The 16,127-nt window shown below is 38.0% G+C and overlaps 2 protein-coding genes across 3 annotated transcripts; one reads left to right on the top strand and one right to left on the bottom strand.

Moving 5' to 3' along the window:
- The first annotated feature begins 792 nt into the window (after positions 1–792).
- Positions 793–11,553, top strand: LOC117996292 (glycerol kinase 3-like). 2 transcript variants are annotated; one of them, XM_034984340.2, is made up of 12 exons: positions 793–948; positions 1,741–1,869; positions 2,275–2,404; positions 3,865–4,082; positions 5,332–5,544; positions 5,623–5,725; positions 5,802–5,909; positions 7,501–7,663; positions 8,456–8,657; positions 9,584–9,713; positions 10,316–10,408; positions 11,336–11,553. In XM_034984340.2, the coding sequence occupies exons 1-12, from the start codon at positions 877–879 to the stop codon at positions 11,428–11,430; spliced, it is 1,656 nt and encodes a 551-aa protein (XP_034840231.1). In that variant the 5' UTR covers positions 793–876; the 3' UTR covers positions 11,431–11,553. The 2 variants fall into 2 exon arrangements, with proteins under 2 accessions (XP_034840231.1, XP_069364776.1); XM_069508675.1 differs by lacking the exon at positions 5,802–5,909.
- A 566-nt stretch (positions 11,554–12,119) lies between these two features.
- Positions 12,120–15,723, bottom strand: RtcB (RtcB RNA ligase). Its single transcript, XM_034984341.2, has 5 exons — positions 15,282–15,723; positions 14,394–14,524; positions 13,593–14,297; positions 12,893–13,057; positions 12,120–12,421 (listed from the first exon to the last, which is right to left on the bottom strand). Exons 1-5 carry the CDS (start codon positions 15,571–15,573, stop codon positions 12,194–12,196), a joined length of 1,521 nt encoding a protein of 506 aa, XP_034840232.1. The 5' UTR covers positions 15,574–15,723; the 3' UTR covers positions 12,120–12,193.
- Positions 15,724–16,127: the final 404 nt, after the last annotated feature.

Genomic DNA, 16,127 nt, shown 5'->3' on the forward strand with positions numbered 1-16,127 from the left:
GCCTATTTTTTGTCCCTTATCGTGTAACTGGTTTTTTTTCAAGAATACATACAACTTACATACAAGGCATGCAACTTTAGTTGCGAAACAAACTTTGAGAATTCGTGGCGTATTTCTCATGAGTTATAATTACTTGTTTTCACATAAACACCGTTTAATACAAATATTGTTGATCGGTTAGTACAAATATTGACTACTAAACAATGGTAATAATTGTCGTGTTATTCATCGTTACGTCGTGCTATCGCTATCTCAGACGCGGTTACACAGTCCTTTAGTCTAGCTTTTTTACTCAGTCTACGGTCTACGTAGATAGAATAATAGGTGTTGCATTCCTTGTATATATTCTTGAAAAAACCCAGTTACACGATAAGGGACAAAAAATAGGTTAGCTGCGTCTCTGTTTATCACATTAGTAACTCTATCTGTGCTATTTTTTTAGTGTGAATGAGAAAGCAAACGTTCCTGTATCTACCTTTATTACTTTATCTACGTTCCAAAGAATCGAGTCGCCGGATTAGTGGCCGTAGGAGCCCTACCGCGGTAGTTTGACAGCTACAGTGTGACGATCGCAATCGCCTCTGATTGGTTGACGCTCGCTCACTAATGGCTACAATCTTGGACGATCTAATCTAACGGTTAGATCGTCCAAGGCTACAATGCATTGTTGCAACAAGAATAGCAAAAATTCAGCCAATCAGAACAATTGAGATTGTAATAATGATTGATACAGGTTTTAGACAATCGCCCTACAGTAGTCCACAGAGTACTTTTTACATATGGAAACAGTAGTCTGTACTCTGTGATTTGAAGTTGGGCAACAAACTAAAATTTTAAAACTAAATTTTTCGATATGTAGGTTTATTCCTATGAAGAATGCGTGAATTTGGGAAATTTGGCCCTTTAATTGGTGCCATCGACGAGGGTACATCAAATGTTAAATTTCTGGTATGGATGCTTTAACTATTAGTTTTAGTCATCGATGTATAATGATAAGGTAGGTAGATAATAAAAGTAAACAACTCTGAGGGTTTTGAGAGAGAATTTGATAAAATTAAAAGAGTTCTAAGAAAGCTCTCATTATTCGTAAGTATTAGGTAGGGACTTCTTGACCTTAAATTCATCATCATCATGATCAATTCATTGCCGGCTCACTACAGAGCATGGGTCTCCTCTCAGAGTGAGAAGAGATTTGGCCATAGTCTACCTGCTACCACGCTGGCCATGTGCCGATTTTAGACTTCACGCACCTTTGAGAACATTATGGAGAACTCTTAGGCATGCTGGTTCCCTAACTATGATTTCCTTCGCCGTTAAAGCAAATGATATTTTATTACTTAAAACGCACGTAACTCCAAAATGTTAGAGGTGCGTGCCCGGGATCGAACCCTCAACCTCCAATTAGAAGTCGGACGTCCTAACCACTAGGCTATCACAGCTTTCCTAACCAGTAGACCTTAAATTACTTGCGCGTTTTTGCAGTCGATGGCTCTCCGCGAAACTTTGTGATTTAAAAGTCTTTAAATTTTCAATACTTTTGCAAATAGCTACTGACACACATGCCTATTACATGCTTATAACTAGCATGCTTTTCAGCTGTACAATTTGCTCACTGACTGGAGGTCGACTTTTAAACCCTTTATTTCATTATTTTCCACAGAAATTTATTTTTATCTTTTGCAAGTTAAATATCAGCCTGTCATTAAAGTTGATGAAAAAATGAGTGTTAATGTGTTCTAGGTATTTGCTGCCAATACATCGGAGGTACTGACATATCACCAAGTATCCTTAAAACGGTTTAGTCCACAAGAAGGATGGGTGGAACAAGATGCTTTAGAAATTTTAAGTGCTGTCTTAGAATGTATTGAAGTAAGTAATGACAGTAATAAAATGGTTTCTGAACTGCTGATATGGTGGTTGCCATGCTTGTTAATTAAAAGTTAGTTGTGGGTACAGTACCTACATTTACGATGTATTAAGACAAAAAATATTTGAACTTTGAAAATCTAACACTTACTATTAACATATCAAAAGTGGTACAGGCTGTCCTACATGAAATAAATAATTAATAAGTACCCTTTCACACCACAGTGACGGAACCAATTTGGCTCAAATTTAGAATGTAGGTAGCTTATACCCTGACTTAACACATAAGCTACTTTTATCCCAGAAAAGAGTTCCCACATGATTGATCACACATCCACGCAGATGAAGTTATAGGCATGATCTAGTAAATTATAAGATTCAAAATACTTAAATAATATTTTCATACAGGTTACAGTTGACAATTTAAAAAAACTTGATATTAATCCTGAAGATGTTCTGGGTATTGGAATCACTAACCAAAGAGAAACTACAGTAGTGTGGAATTCTTCAAATGGAGAACCTCTTTATAGTGCTATTGGTAAGTGCTTACCATTCAAATTGGGTGTTTTAGAATTCATAAATATTTAGGTATGCTTAGGCTTTTTTAGGGTTCGGTACCTCAAAAGGAAAAACGGAACCCTTATAGGATTACTTTGTTGTCTGTCTGTCTGTCAACTTCCAGTTGACCTAGAAGCATGAAATTTGGCAGGTAGGTAGGTCTTGTAGCAGACATTAGGGGAAAAATCTGAAAACCGCGAATTTGTGGTTACATCACACAAAAAAAATTAATTATGGTCATGAACTAAAAATTAGTATTTTTAATTTTTGAAGTAAGATATATGAAGTGGGGTATCATATGAAAGGGCTTCACCTGTGCATTCTAAAATATATTTTTATTTATTTTTATGCATCATAGTTTTTGAATAATCGTCCAAAATGTCGAAAAAATACGACTGTAGTACGGAACTCTCGTTGCGCGAGCCTGACTCGCACTTGGCCGGTTTTTTTAAATATTTAGCTGCCATATTCACGTAGTTTTGTGGTGAGCTACGAAAGTAAAGAGAGTGCCTGGGAAGTATGTGAGGCTTGTGAAAGCGATGTATAGATGAGCATGCACAAGGGTCCGGTCAGAAGCTGGAGTTACGGAGAGGTTCAATGTGGAAGTAGGCTTCCATCAGGCATAGTCCTTATTTGTTTCTCCTGGAAATGGATGCTCTGACGTCAAACATACAGAAGCAGGCACCCTGGTGCATGCTGTTTGCCGATGACATTGTAATGCGAATGTTGAGATGGATGTGTGGTGTGACAAGGATGGATAAGATAAGGAATGAATATATAAGGGGAAGATTGAAAGTAGCGCCAGTGGTAGAAAAGATGAGGGGTAATAGGCTGGCATGGTATGGGCATATAATGCGGAGGGGAGAAAGCCATGTCACTAGAAGAATGTCCAATATGCGTGTGGAATGAAAAAGAGGAGAGGACGACCAAAGAAAAGGTAGATAAGCGTGTAAAAGGGGTGGATAATTCGTTGACGGATGACAGAAGTGAGTGGAAGAAGACATGTAGTGCCGACCCCACGTAGCGTGGCATAAGGTCAGGAAGAAGAAGAAGAGGTGCCTAGAAGGTAGGTACTAATTTCTTAAATTTATTCTTGGTGTTTTATATTTTAATACAAATTTCAACATTTTGAGTAAATGATGGATGTGATATCACAAAATCTCTCTATCTCATCTCTGCAAGATATCTGTAAGGGTAAGGTATCTCTACAATCTATCACTTAAAGAGTAACATGTAATGTTGTAAATGCACTAACTGCTGTACTCAGAGTCGCTCAATCGTTACTTAAGTTTAGTTCAAACGAGACAGAGCTCTATCTGTCACATAAATTTGTCTTGTTTTAACTCAATCTTAAGTAACGAATAGCGACTCTGAGTGCGGCTGTCAGTGTACATTTATTTTATTACTGTCAGTGTACATTTATTTAGTTTATTGTTTTAGTATGGTTAGATGTAAGAACATCCAGTGTTGTCGACGATCTACTAAAAACCAAAGGAGCACAGTGTATTAATGCTGTAACTCAAACCAGTGGGCTTCCACTGTCTACATACTTCTCATCAGTAAAGCTGAAATGGCTCCTACAAAATGTCACTGCTATTAAAGATGCTGTTTCTAATGGGGAGTGCATGGCCGGCACAGTGGATTCCTGGTTGATTTGGGTAAGCTTTTGTTAGCATTTTGTCATAGACTCTGGTCCAACGCCAGCTTTAATGATAAAAAAAATATTTGCTTAAGTCAAGCCACAGATAAAATTGATGCTCATATTTCTTCGTTTTGCCTTTTGATGGTTTTGTAGTTAAACAAGGAACCCTTGGTTTATTCCAGTCCTTCCATCCGGCTGTTTATTTGGCTGTTTTTTAAAATATAGCTGTAGAGCTGAACTTTTGTACAGTTATAATAATCTGCAATAATAATTATACAGAGGTATTTGTTTGAATTTTGAAAAAATCAGGGTACCTTCTGAACATTAAAGCATGAGTCAAAAAAAATTGGTATAGCCCCTCGAATGATAGCTTATCAAATAGGGATTTTAAAATCAGCATTAGGTTTCTTAGACAATTTTTTGAAAAAAAAACTACCATTTCAGAAATAAGACCACCAAAGTTTTTAACAACTAGCATGGCTATGAAACGCTACCTAATGCATATTCTGACATGTACTGGCCCAGTGGCTGCGCCAGAGGACTCGCTCCGTCGCCCCTTCATTGAGCTTCATCTACTCTACCTTCATTCAGGACTTCCTTCGAGAGCTTCTGGCTTCACGCTTTATCTAGACACTTGTGGTAGGATAGACAAGACTGCTTGGGGCTGGGGTGGGGTGCTCAGGTTTTGTTCTGGTGCACCACATTCGATCTAATTTTATGCACTGAACTTGATGATTATTTCAGCGATGAGAACCTTACCTTAACGGCACTGCAACGGCACCACTAACGTTACCGTGGCACTATACGATATGATAGGGTAATCCTCGGCCATCAGGACTCACGGCACAGCATACACTTGCAATAATTTTTGTAATGGCAATAATAATATATCATCATCATCATCATGATCAACCCATTACCGGCTCACTACAGAGCACGGGTCTCCTCTCAGAGTGAGAGGGGTTTTGGCCATAGTCTACCACGCTGGCCATGTGCGGATTGGTGGACTTCACACACCTTTAAGAACATTATGTAGAACTCTAAGGCATGCAGGTTTCCTCACGATGTTTTCCTTCACCGTTAAAGCAAGTGATATTTAATTAATTAAAACGCACATAACTCCGAAAAGTCAGGTGCGTGCCTGGGAACGAACCCCCGACCTCCGATTAGAAGGTGGACGTCCTAACCACTAGGCTATCACAGCTTCATAATAATAATATATACCTACTTATAATAGGTATGTATAAATATTATCTTGATTTTAGAATCTAACTGGTGGAAGCAGAGGTGGAATACATGCTACAGATGTCACAAATGCGTCTCGAACGCAACTCATGTCACTAAAAACTTTGCAATGGGACAGAGGACTTCTACGTTTCTTTGATATTCCCTTGCAAATATTGCCAAAGATAAAAAGTTCTGCTGAAATATATGGTTATATTTCTACTGGTTCTCTGTTAGGCACTCCAATTGCAGGGGTAAGAAAATAATATATCGAAATATCAAGTAGGTACTCATATTTACTTAAAACTTTAAATAGGATTTCTTTCTTCTAGTGTTTAGGAGATCAACAAGCAGCTCTAGTAGGTCAAAATTGCATGAATTTCGGCCAAGTTAAATGCACTTACGGGACAGGTTGTTTTATGCTTTACAACACAGGTAAAGTATTTACATAATTAGTTAAGTGCCTACCAATGTGATGATTTGGATAACACAAAAAACTGAAATCTTTTAGGTGAATCTATAGTGCACTCGCAGAATGGTTTACTTACAACAATAGCTTACAAAATGGGGCCTAACTCTCCACCAATATATGCATTAGAAGGATCAGTTGCTATAGCAGGTATCTAATACTTTGTTTTGCAACTATACTCCGTCCACAGAATGAAGTTAATATAGCGCTGTCTCTACCTAATGCCATACAAAATCAGAGATAGCGCTATACAAACTTCATTCCGCGCAGAAGTTATAGTATGCGGTCTCTCTGTTACATACCCATACAAATGATAGAGCTAAACAGAGATAGCGCTATATTAACTTGATTTCGTGGATGGAGTAGCTATAGTACACAATAATTTGAAACACAAAAAAACAACTGTTCAGGTACTAAACTTTTGCACTGATTGCTAGTGTGCCTCCATTTTATAGGTGAAAATGGGGCCGATTCTCTAGTACACAATCTCTAAACTAAACTAAAATATCACGTCTAAATCTATTGCTATCCCTTTCATAATGTTGCTTGCGGAAAAGGAAAGCACTAAATTTAGACCTGTTAATTTAGTTTAGTTTAGAAATTGTGTACAAGAGAATTGGCCCCATTGTTCATTGGATCTTATGACATCTATACCTACAGGGTGGAAAAAAATCACGGTCCCTGGAAGGAACCTTAAATCCTAAAGTTAGAGTATTTTACTTACAAGAAACATTTTCTTATTTTTAAAAAGAAATAAAACTGCATTCAAAGATTTTCTGAAATTCGCTTATGTCACCCGGGTAACGAACAGCGGCCCTACCGCGGTTGTTTGACAGCTACAATGCCACGATCGCAATCATCTCTGATTGGTTAATGCTCGCTCACTATTGGCCACAATGCATTGTTGCAACAAGAATCGCACAAATTCAGCCAATCAGAACAATTGAATGCAGGTTTTAGACAATCGCCCTACAGTGGGCCCTACCGCGGTTGTTTGACAGCTACAATGTCACGATCGCAATCATCTCTGATTGGTTAATGCTCGCTCACTATTGGCTACAATGCATTGTTGCAACAAGAATCGCACAAATTCAGCCAATCAGAACAATTGAGATTGTAATAATGATTGATGCAGGTTTTAGACAATCGCCCTACCGGTTAAAAATTCAAAAAATAAACATTCTCTATCGAGATTTACTCAATCAATAACTGCTATCCATATCCATACTTTAATATTATAAATGCGAAAGTATGTCTGTGTCTGCTAGCTTTTCACGGCTTTTTTAAATAATTTGTTAAATCAATACTGTGGCTAATTCTGTTGGACACAATCTCTAAATTGAACTAAATTGACAGGTCTAAATCTAGTGCTATCCTTTCCGTGGGGAGCGTTATGAAACTGATAGCAATACATAATACATTGTGTACCTACATCAGAATTAGAGCTACCGCGCACCACGGTAAATTTACGTACGTACGTTATTCTCCCGCAAAATCTGTAAACTATAGAACCAAGTACATAGAAGCGCGCGCACTTCGAAATTAAATCCGCACCGGATTTTAATAGATTTAAATTCAAATTTACGGATTTTAAAACGCACCGCAACACGCCGCACCGTTGTGCGCGCGCTCTCTAAGCCACAACTTCATTAATTTAATTTATTTATTGTCCTATTATTTGGCAATGTTGTCCTGTATAATCAATAACTTGATTGTTGATAAGTAAAATATCTGTACCTAGGCGACACGTTACAGTGGCTGCAAGATAGCCTGGGGATTATAAGTGATGTCACAGAAACTGAAACCCAAGCGTCCCAAGTAACGGATACTGATGAAGGAAGCATTTGTTTCGTGCCAGCATTTAATGGATTGTATTCACCTCACTGGAGGAAAGATGCCAGAGGGTAAGGTTTGTAATTTTACAAATAAAACCTACTATACTCAATTAGCAGCGTCTGCCAAGTGCCACCTAATCTGCCACTTGATATAATGATGAAGGAAAACATCGTGGGGAAACCTGCATGCCTGAGAGTTCCCCATAATGTCCTCAAAGGTATCTGCAGTCTGCCAATCCTCACTTGGCCAGCGTGGTGGACTGTGGCCAGAATCCCTTCTCTCTTTGAGAGAAGACCCGTGTTCTGTAGTGAGCCGGCGATGGGTTGATCATGATGATGATGATATTCAATAAACAGCGGTGATAGCCTAATGGTTAAGAAAGCGATGAAAGCCTAGTGTTTAAGACTTTTTGTCCGCTATTTGAGGGGTCCGAGTTTCAATACCGGGCCAAATCTGTCTATCCGTTTCCTCTGTCAGGCCTGGTTTATAACTATTTGTTTCGTTTCGAGCTACAAATCCCTCGGTGGGAGATTCTCAGGCGCCATCATCAGGTCTATAAGTGTTTTATCGAATTTGGTGGCACGGCGAGACTATCGCCGCGATTCTCTCGTCCGTGCCGATGGCGCCTTACTCGCACTTCGCCGTTTTTTTTCAAAATTAGGTCTGCTGTGCGTGGTCCTTTGCACTAGCAAGTGTACCAGGCTGTCGGCCAGCAGGGAGAAGTGGCGACTGCTCGTGAGGCGTATAACATCTGCCCTCAAAGGCGTTGCTTCGTGATGACCACGCCGCTTTGCCAAGAGTACTATACGACGAAGAAGAAGAATGATCGAAGTTTGAGTAAATGTTTGTGAATGCTGCAGTGTGATGTGCGGGCTCAGCAGCAGGACGCGGCGCCAGCACGTGGTGCGCGCGGCGCTGGAGGCGGTGTGCCAGCAGACGCGCGCCGTGGCCGACGCGATGGCCGCCGACTGCGCGCCGCTGCGCCGCCTGCTGGCCGACGGTGGCATGGCGCAGAACGCCGCGCTCATGCAGATGCAGGCCGACCTGCTTGCCATTCCTGTGGTGAGTCGCCACGCTAATCCCAAACTAGGTTTACGAGGTCACGCTTTCATGTCAAAACTAATACACTGACGTGAATGAATACAGACAGAGGTACACACAAATTCCGTACATAATACTCGTTATTTATAAATATTAAGCTACATCAAGCTACTATATATTGTGCACAAAATAAATCCAATCCACCATGTTGAAACTTCAGGGTGGATGATCACTATGAAATTCGGCATCTAGGGGCGAGGCTCACTATACGCTGTTCTTTTTACTTGCGCGGAAACGAAAGGTTGACTGACAAACCAATGGCGCGGTAGCACAGACACCGTGTCTCGCTTCGTACCACCAAATAGATCACCCTTTCACCCACTATGCGAGTCATAGTTCTTTTTAGGGTTCCGTACCTAAATAGGAAAAACGGAACCCTTATAGGATCACTTTGTTGTCTATCTGTCCATCTGTCTGTCAAGAAACCTACAGGGTACTTCCCGTTGACCTAGAATCATGAAATTTGGCAGGTAGGTAGATCTTATAGCTGACATTTGGGAAAAAATCTGAAAACCGTGAATTTAGGGTTAGATCACACAAAAAAAATTGTGGTCATGAACTAATAATTAGTATTTTCACTTTTCGAAGTAAGATAACTATATCAAGTGGGGTATCATATGAAAGGTCTTCACTTGTATATTCTAAAACAGATTTTTATTTATTTTTATGTATCAAAGTTTTTGAATTATCGTGCAAAATGTCGAAAAAATACGACTGTAGTACGGAACCCTCGTTGCGCGAGCCTTACTTGCACTTGGCCGGGTTTTTTCGTAGTGCCAAGTAAGAATTGAATTAGCTTTCGATATTTAGATGCACAGACCAAATTATAAGTTGTTTAGCTGTAAATTAAATACATAGTACATGTAATAAGTTGTACATAATTTCAGATTCGCCCTCTAATGATGGAAAGTACAGCTCTTGGAGCAGCTATAGTGGCGGGCCGCGCACTCCGGGTATGGCCAGTTAGTACGCCGAGCCCACCAGCTGATAAGTTTTTGCCTGGCATTTCTAGTGAAGGTATTCTATAAGCTTAGTTTTCTTACAAAAGAAACAAAATATTTACTAGACTAGCTGATGCCCGCGACTTAGTTTTTGAAAGTCCCGTGGGAACTCTTATTTTCCGGGATAAAAAGTTGCCTATGTCACTCTCAAAGTCTTTGACTATACCCATGCAAAAATAACGTAGATCCGTTGCGACGTGATTGAAGGTCAAAACCAATGAACCAACAAACAAACACACTTTCGCATTTATAATAGGGATAGTGATTATGTTCGCGATGTCGCGTGGATTTAGTTTATAAAAATCCTGTGAGAAATCTTTGATTTCCTGGAGAATAAGTAGCCTATGTCTCGTCTCTGGGATACGAGCTATCTCAGCACTTTTCGTCAAAACCGATAAACGGATAAGCTTTTACTTTTCGGGACAATAAGTAGCCTATCCTCCGGGATGCAAGCTATTTCTGTACCAAAATTGATTAAACAGATGAGCCATGAAAAGATAACAGATAAACAGACACATGTCGCATTTATAATTGTAGTAAAGATTTATGCTGTCACAATATTTTAGGAAATCCAACTCTATATTATAATGATTTTTTTAAACATAATAATTATTACAGAACGAGAAATACGTAAAGTTCGCTGGGAAGCAGCACTGGACAGATGTTTGGGGTGGGCATCTAAAGACCAAGAGACAGCTCACTACAAACCTGGTAAAATGATTATCGTGTAAATAACTAGCTTACCCACCCCAGCTTCACTGGTGGTTAGGTTACCCACCCAAGCTTCGCTGGTGGGTGGAATTTTCAAAAATTGGTGAAGGGATGGAAGGAATTTCCAAAAATCCTGAAATATGTCTTCCATTTTAACCAAAAGCCGAAATACCAATTATCATACATATAACTTGAAAAATGACTCCCATACAAACTTCAATCCCCTATTTGACCCCCTTCATCATTATCAACCGATAGACGTCCACTGCTGGACATAGGTCTCTATTTGACCCCCTTAGAAGTGTAATTTCCAAAAATAATGAAACGTGTATTTCCTTATTTTTAGCCCAAATACTAATGATATTTACTAATAATGATATTTCATAGACATAGGCTTGAAAAAATTATGGACTTTCATACAAACTGATAGATCAGGGGTGAAATTTCCAAAAACCTTTCTTAGCGAGTGTATTTCATAAAAATAATCTACTGTCAAAACTTCAAGTTCCTATAACGCCTGCAGTTTAAGCACTGTTTTAGGATACTTGTATGTAGACCAGTCAGGACAAGTCTTTTTAATTTTTTTTAAACCTATACAGGTGTAACCAGAACGCTACCAAAAACTTAGCGTTATTGTTATACAACCTAAACACAATATAATAGCAATAACCATTTGTCTCATTTTGTAGTTTTAGTGATTTAGTATTTTTCAAACCCGCAATATAGCGTGCAAAACCTACTTCCGACACGTTCGTTGACCTCTAGCGTCAGTTTTTTCGCGGTTTTTTTTGTGGTATCATATCACTGATCATCAATACTATCAACTGTCTTCGTTTTTGCCAGCGTTCTGGTTACATCCTGTAGATAGCTGATAACTTCGAGTTCCACCCTATGAAATTAGGATTACATCTATAATTTTTGTTACAGATGAGGTCGACTATACAACAGCAGTGTTACCATCAGGTCTATTCTTCCTCGGCACTGCGCTACTGGTCATATTAGCAGATAAATTGAGGATGTAGAAAATTAATGTTCCGCTTAGTCATTAGATTACCTGCAGTGATAGTCAGCCATAATAATACAGTATTATTATTTTTGTGTTCATATGTTTATGTTACCATGAAATATAAAATGTTTTATTTGCACTCGTGTTTATAATTTTACATTTACACCTCATACACTCTTGTCCATGCAAACCTATTACGCCGATTATTTTATTATTTTCTGTTCTAGCTCTAAAACTAAGATTACCTCATTATTTATTTATGATGCTTTAAATATCTTTTGGGTCATGAAGCAACTTCGTGCGTAAATAAACCATGTAAAAACAAACAAAATTGCAAAACTAATAACTTCAAAACAATTTTTCATCATCATCATGATCAACCCATTACCGACCCACTACACTGCGCGGGTCTCCTCTGAGCGAGAAGAGTTTAGGCCATAGTCTGCCACGCTGGCCCAATGCGGATTGGCAGCCTTTATACACCCTTGAGAAGAACTGCCCTGTGTCTCAGGCATGCAGGTTTCGTCATGATGTTTTCCTTCACCGTCAAAGCAAGTGATATTTATTTAAAAAACGCACATAACTCCGGAAAGTTGTAATATTAAATAATTAATAACGTAAAACCAAATGTTGTCTTCGTAAATAATATTGACTAGAACAGAACGCGCTCACGCTCGACTTGGAGTGACCAGTAAAATTAAATCATTGTTACAGTAAAAAACTGATATATTATATTGTTAAATGCATTACATTTAAATACAGGATACCAATTATTAAAATTAGCCTTTGATTACAGCAATTGGTCGTAGCTTAACAGTCTTTTTACTGATTCCAGCAGCATGACAAGTATTTACTACATCAGTCACATTCTTATAAGACTCAGGTGCTTCTTCCATAACCAACTTTGGTGAAGCAACTCTAATAGAAATGCCCATTTCTTCGAGTTTAACCAATACTTCTTTGTAGTCGATGTTACGCCTGGATTTAGCACGTGACAGAGCGCGACCCTGTAAATATATTTGAATCATAGTAATTATCATAATTAATGTACTAGCTTTTGCTCGCGACTTGGTCCGCTGTACAATGTGATTTATTGACAAATGAAATTGGTTCAGTAGTTTCAGAGTTTGATTACAATCAAACACATCTTTCCTCTTATAATATTAGTATAGATATTATATAATTCTGATTGTTTAGTTAATATTTATTTAATTATCTAAATATAAAGCATATAGGAATATTAAATCTACTAAGTAAAATATTTTATTCAAAACTAGCGATTTCCTGTCGATTTTCCAAAAAAATTTTTTTATGCAAACTGTCCTGAGAATTACAAACAAAACAAAAAATTATTAACCAATTTGGAGCAGTCGTTCAGAAGTTATGCATGTATATCCATTTCAGTGATTCATTGTTATTTACATAGATACAAGGCATTTGAGCAGCTAATTCAGGAAATAGTATTATGGAGTACTTACAGCTCCATGACAGGTAGATCCAAATGTTTCGGTCATGCCCTGATGAGTGCCAGTGAGCACATAGCTGCAAGTTCCCATCGACCCTCCAATTAACACTGGCTGTCCAGTTAGCTGGTAATCAACTGGAATTAATGGATGATGTGGAGGGAATGCCCTTGTAGAACCCTGTTACCAAGAATAAGTACTTAACTTTACAGCCAGAAACATTTATTCAAACATGAAACTGAATTGCCTCAATATACACTTACTAGCTGCTCTGCCTGGCTTCGCTGGGTGAAATTTGATTTGATATACATATCATCATCAACCTGTCGCCAGCTCACTACTGAGAATGGATCTCCTCTCAGAAGAAGAGTTTGGTAAGTCTACAACACTGGTCAAGTACAAATTGATAGACTTCACAAACCTTTAAGAACATTACGGAGAACTCCCAGGCATTCAGGTTTCCTCACAATTTTTTTCCTTCACCGATAAAGCAACTGATATTTTAATTGCTTAATTTATGACCTATGTTATTTCTGGATAAACTAGTTTTCTAATGGTGAAAGAATTATTAAAATCGGTTCAGTAGTTTCAGAGTTTATCAAATCTTTCCTCTTTTTAGTATTAGTAAAGAAGTATAAATGTGGCATTATGATTAAATGGCATGTTATAAGTTTTGACTTAAAATATTTCAAGGTATGTATCTCATATTTTTTACCTTCCTATGGACCAGTAAGGTCTTAGATTTTCCATCAATAACATGTTCTTCTATTTTAGCAATATTGTGAGAAACATCATAGATCACATGCATATCTAAGTCATCAGGAGCCATTTTGAATTGCTTAGCAAATGCCTGGCGAGTCAGGAATGTCATGGAACTACGATTCACCCACGCAAAGTTGGCTGCTGCTGCCATAGATTTTAAATAATCTTGACCTTCAGTAGAATTTATCCTTGCACAGGCCAACTGTCTGTCATTGACAAGAATTTGATCCCTTTTCATAGCTTTTTCCATTTGAACTAGAGCATCTGTAGCAACTTGGTGTCCAAATCCTCGGCTACCAGAGTGGATCATTACCACAACTTGACCAGTTCTTTCTAGGCCCATTTTACCAGCAGCAAATTTGTCATAAATTTCATCAACAACTTGTATTTCAGCATAATGATTACCAGCACCTAGGGTGCCCAGTTGAGGCAATCCTCTTTTCTTTGCCCTCAGGCTGACTTTGGAGGGGTCAGCATTCAGCATACGCCCATATTCTTCACAATGTTCCTTGTCTTCTGCCCACACATACCCTTCCCTCAAAGACCAATCCATGCCCATTTCCAAAGCCTCTTCTAAATCCCTAGCATTCATAGGAATAATTCCTTTTGAACCTACACCAACAGGTATATGATCAAAAAGACTTTGTGCCAGTTGTTCCTACAATGAATAATACAAAATTAGGACTTACATAGATAAAAATACTTATTATTTTACAATAATAATTTCAAAGCAATGCACCTAATTACAATTTACCTTAATTGGTTGTACATCTTTTTCACTTAAGTTGGTCCTCAGAAGTCTTACACCACAGTTGATATCAAAACCCACTCCTCCCGGCGACACAATTGATGTTGGGTCTGACGTATCAAATGCTGCCATGTTGCCTTACAAATACAAAAGAATCTTATTAAAACAAAACTTATAAGTCTGTATATATAAAAAGAAAAGGTGACTGACTGACTGACTGATCTATCAACGCACAGCTGAAACTACTGGACGGATTGGGCTGAAATTTGGCATGCAGATAGCTATTATGATGTAGGCATCCGCTAAGAAAGGATTTTTGGAAATTCAACCCCTAAGGGGGTGAAATAGGGGTTTGAAATTTGTGTAGTCCACGCGGACGAAGTCGCGGGCATAAGCTAGTAACATATAAGTGTAAAGTTATAAGATTACATATTTTCTTTATATATGAAAATAGCTAGAAGTTTCAAAAATAATATCAAGATGTAATCATTGCAAACATTGATGCAATAGGAGAAATAAAATCTAATGAAATCCAAATATATTGCACTTAATTGGTGATGATAAAACTGAATTAATTCATTCTAAGCTGTAATTACTATTTTTAAGCAACTCAAACTATATAGCTTAAACTAGTTTTAGTTAATCCAAAGATTTACACATTTTTATAACTACAGTGAGTGGATGTTTCATCCTATTATGCATGAATAAAGGTGTCAATTTAGTGCCTTTTACCTGAATAAAATTTGGTATAGAGATAGCTTGCCTTTGGAGATGATGACATAGCTTTCCTTTTACAAGAAAATCTGAAATTCTACAACATGGATGAAGTTGCAGGCGTCTGCTAGAGGGCTTAATGTTATAAAATTCAATGGATTTTTAAAATTGAACATTTACCTATAGCAAAACCATATCCTGAATGTACATCCGGTAACCCAACAGATTTGCCCACAATACCTGGCAATGCTGCTACGTTTGCTATTTGCTTAACACCTGGCAGAAATCCCCCCGTCATGCCTGGTCGGCAAGAATTTCTTAATTCATCTAACATGAGTTTCTCCAGCGTACTATTCACATAGAATACACCTTCTACATTCATATTGGGTTGGAAACCCTTTTTAATCCTCCAACAATGTGGATTTATCTTCTCCAAGTACTTCAACTCTTCGTTGTATTGCCTGACAACCATTTTTCGCACAACAGTAACAACCTTCTGGTTGTGTTCTCTTATTTAATTAATGTACAATCCTAGTACAATCAAAATGCTTTAAATTAAAATCACAGTTTAAAACACGTTTAAAATATGATGCTATTATAGGAACCACCACAGATTAATAATATAATTTGAATAGGGATACTACGGGAACCACAGACCATAGGTACCACCATAGATTATCTACTATGGTACCACGATGCTACGCTAGATGATGTAATAAAATATTTGATTATTGGCAGCCGGCAAGCCAAAGAGTATGTAATCACTATATATTTTTTATATGAAATAACAAAGAAATGAATGACTACCTATGTTTGTCAAATTTTACGTTTTTTGAAGTTTTGTTTGACGTCATCAAAGAGATACGATATAGATAATATGCTTGTGTATAAGGGTTGTATGCGGTGCAACTCCAGAACATTAAAAAATCGCAAATTGAAATTCGCTTGTGGTGCCATCTAAGCGCGAGCACGGCTAAACAAATAGATAACAGTTAATAAAAGACGTAAATAGATGGCGGGCACATT

The sequence above is a fragment of the Maniola hyperantus genome, chromosome 3 (assembly GCF_902806685.2).
Source record: "Maniola hyperantus chromosome 3, iAphHyp1.2, whole genome shotgun sequence".
Lineage (NCBI taxonomy): Eukaryota > Metazoa > Arthropoda > Insecta > Lepidoptera > Nymphalidae > Maniola > Maniola hyperantus.

What these genes read in the sequence shown, in the direction of transcription:
- LOC117996292 (XM_034984340.2), top strand. Translation starts at nt 877, where the DNA reads ATGCGTGAATTTGGGAAATTTGGCCCTTTAATTGGTGCCATCGACGAG. An exon ending in TGGAGGAAAGATGCCAGAGG is followed by an intron (nt 7,664 to 8,455) that starts GTAAGGTTTGTA and finishes TGAATGCTGCAG; the next exon opens with TGTGATGTGCGGGCTCAGCA. An exon ending in ACCTGCTTGCCATTCCTGTG is followed by an intron (nt 8,658 to 9,583) that starts GTGAGTCGCCAC and finishes ACATAATTTCAG; the next exon opens with ATTCGCCCTCTAATGATGGA.
- RtcB (XM_034984341.2), bottom strand. Translation starts at nt 15,573, where the DNA reads ATGGTTGTCAGGCAATACAACGAAGAGTTGAAGTACTTGGAGAAGATA. An exon ending in AGGATATGGTTTTGCTATAG is followed by an intron (nt 14,525 to 15,281) that starts GTAAATGTTCAA and finishes TGTATTTGTAAG; the next exon opens with GCAACATGGCAGCATTTGAT. An exon ending in CCTTACTGGTCCATAGGAAG is followed by an intron (nt 13,058 to 13,592) that starts GTAAAAAATATG and finishes TCTTGGTAACAG; the next exon opens with GGTTCTACAAGGGCATTCCC.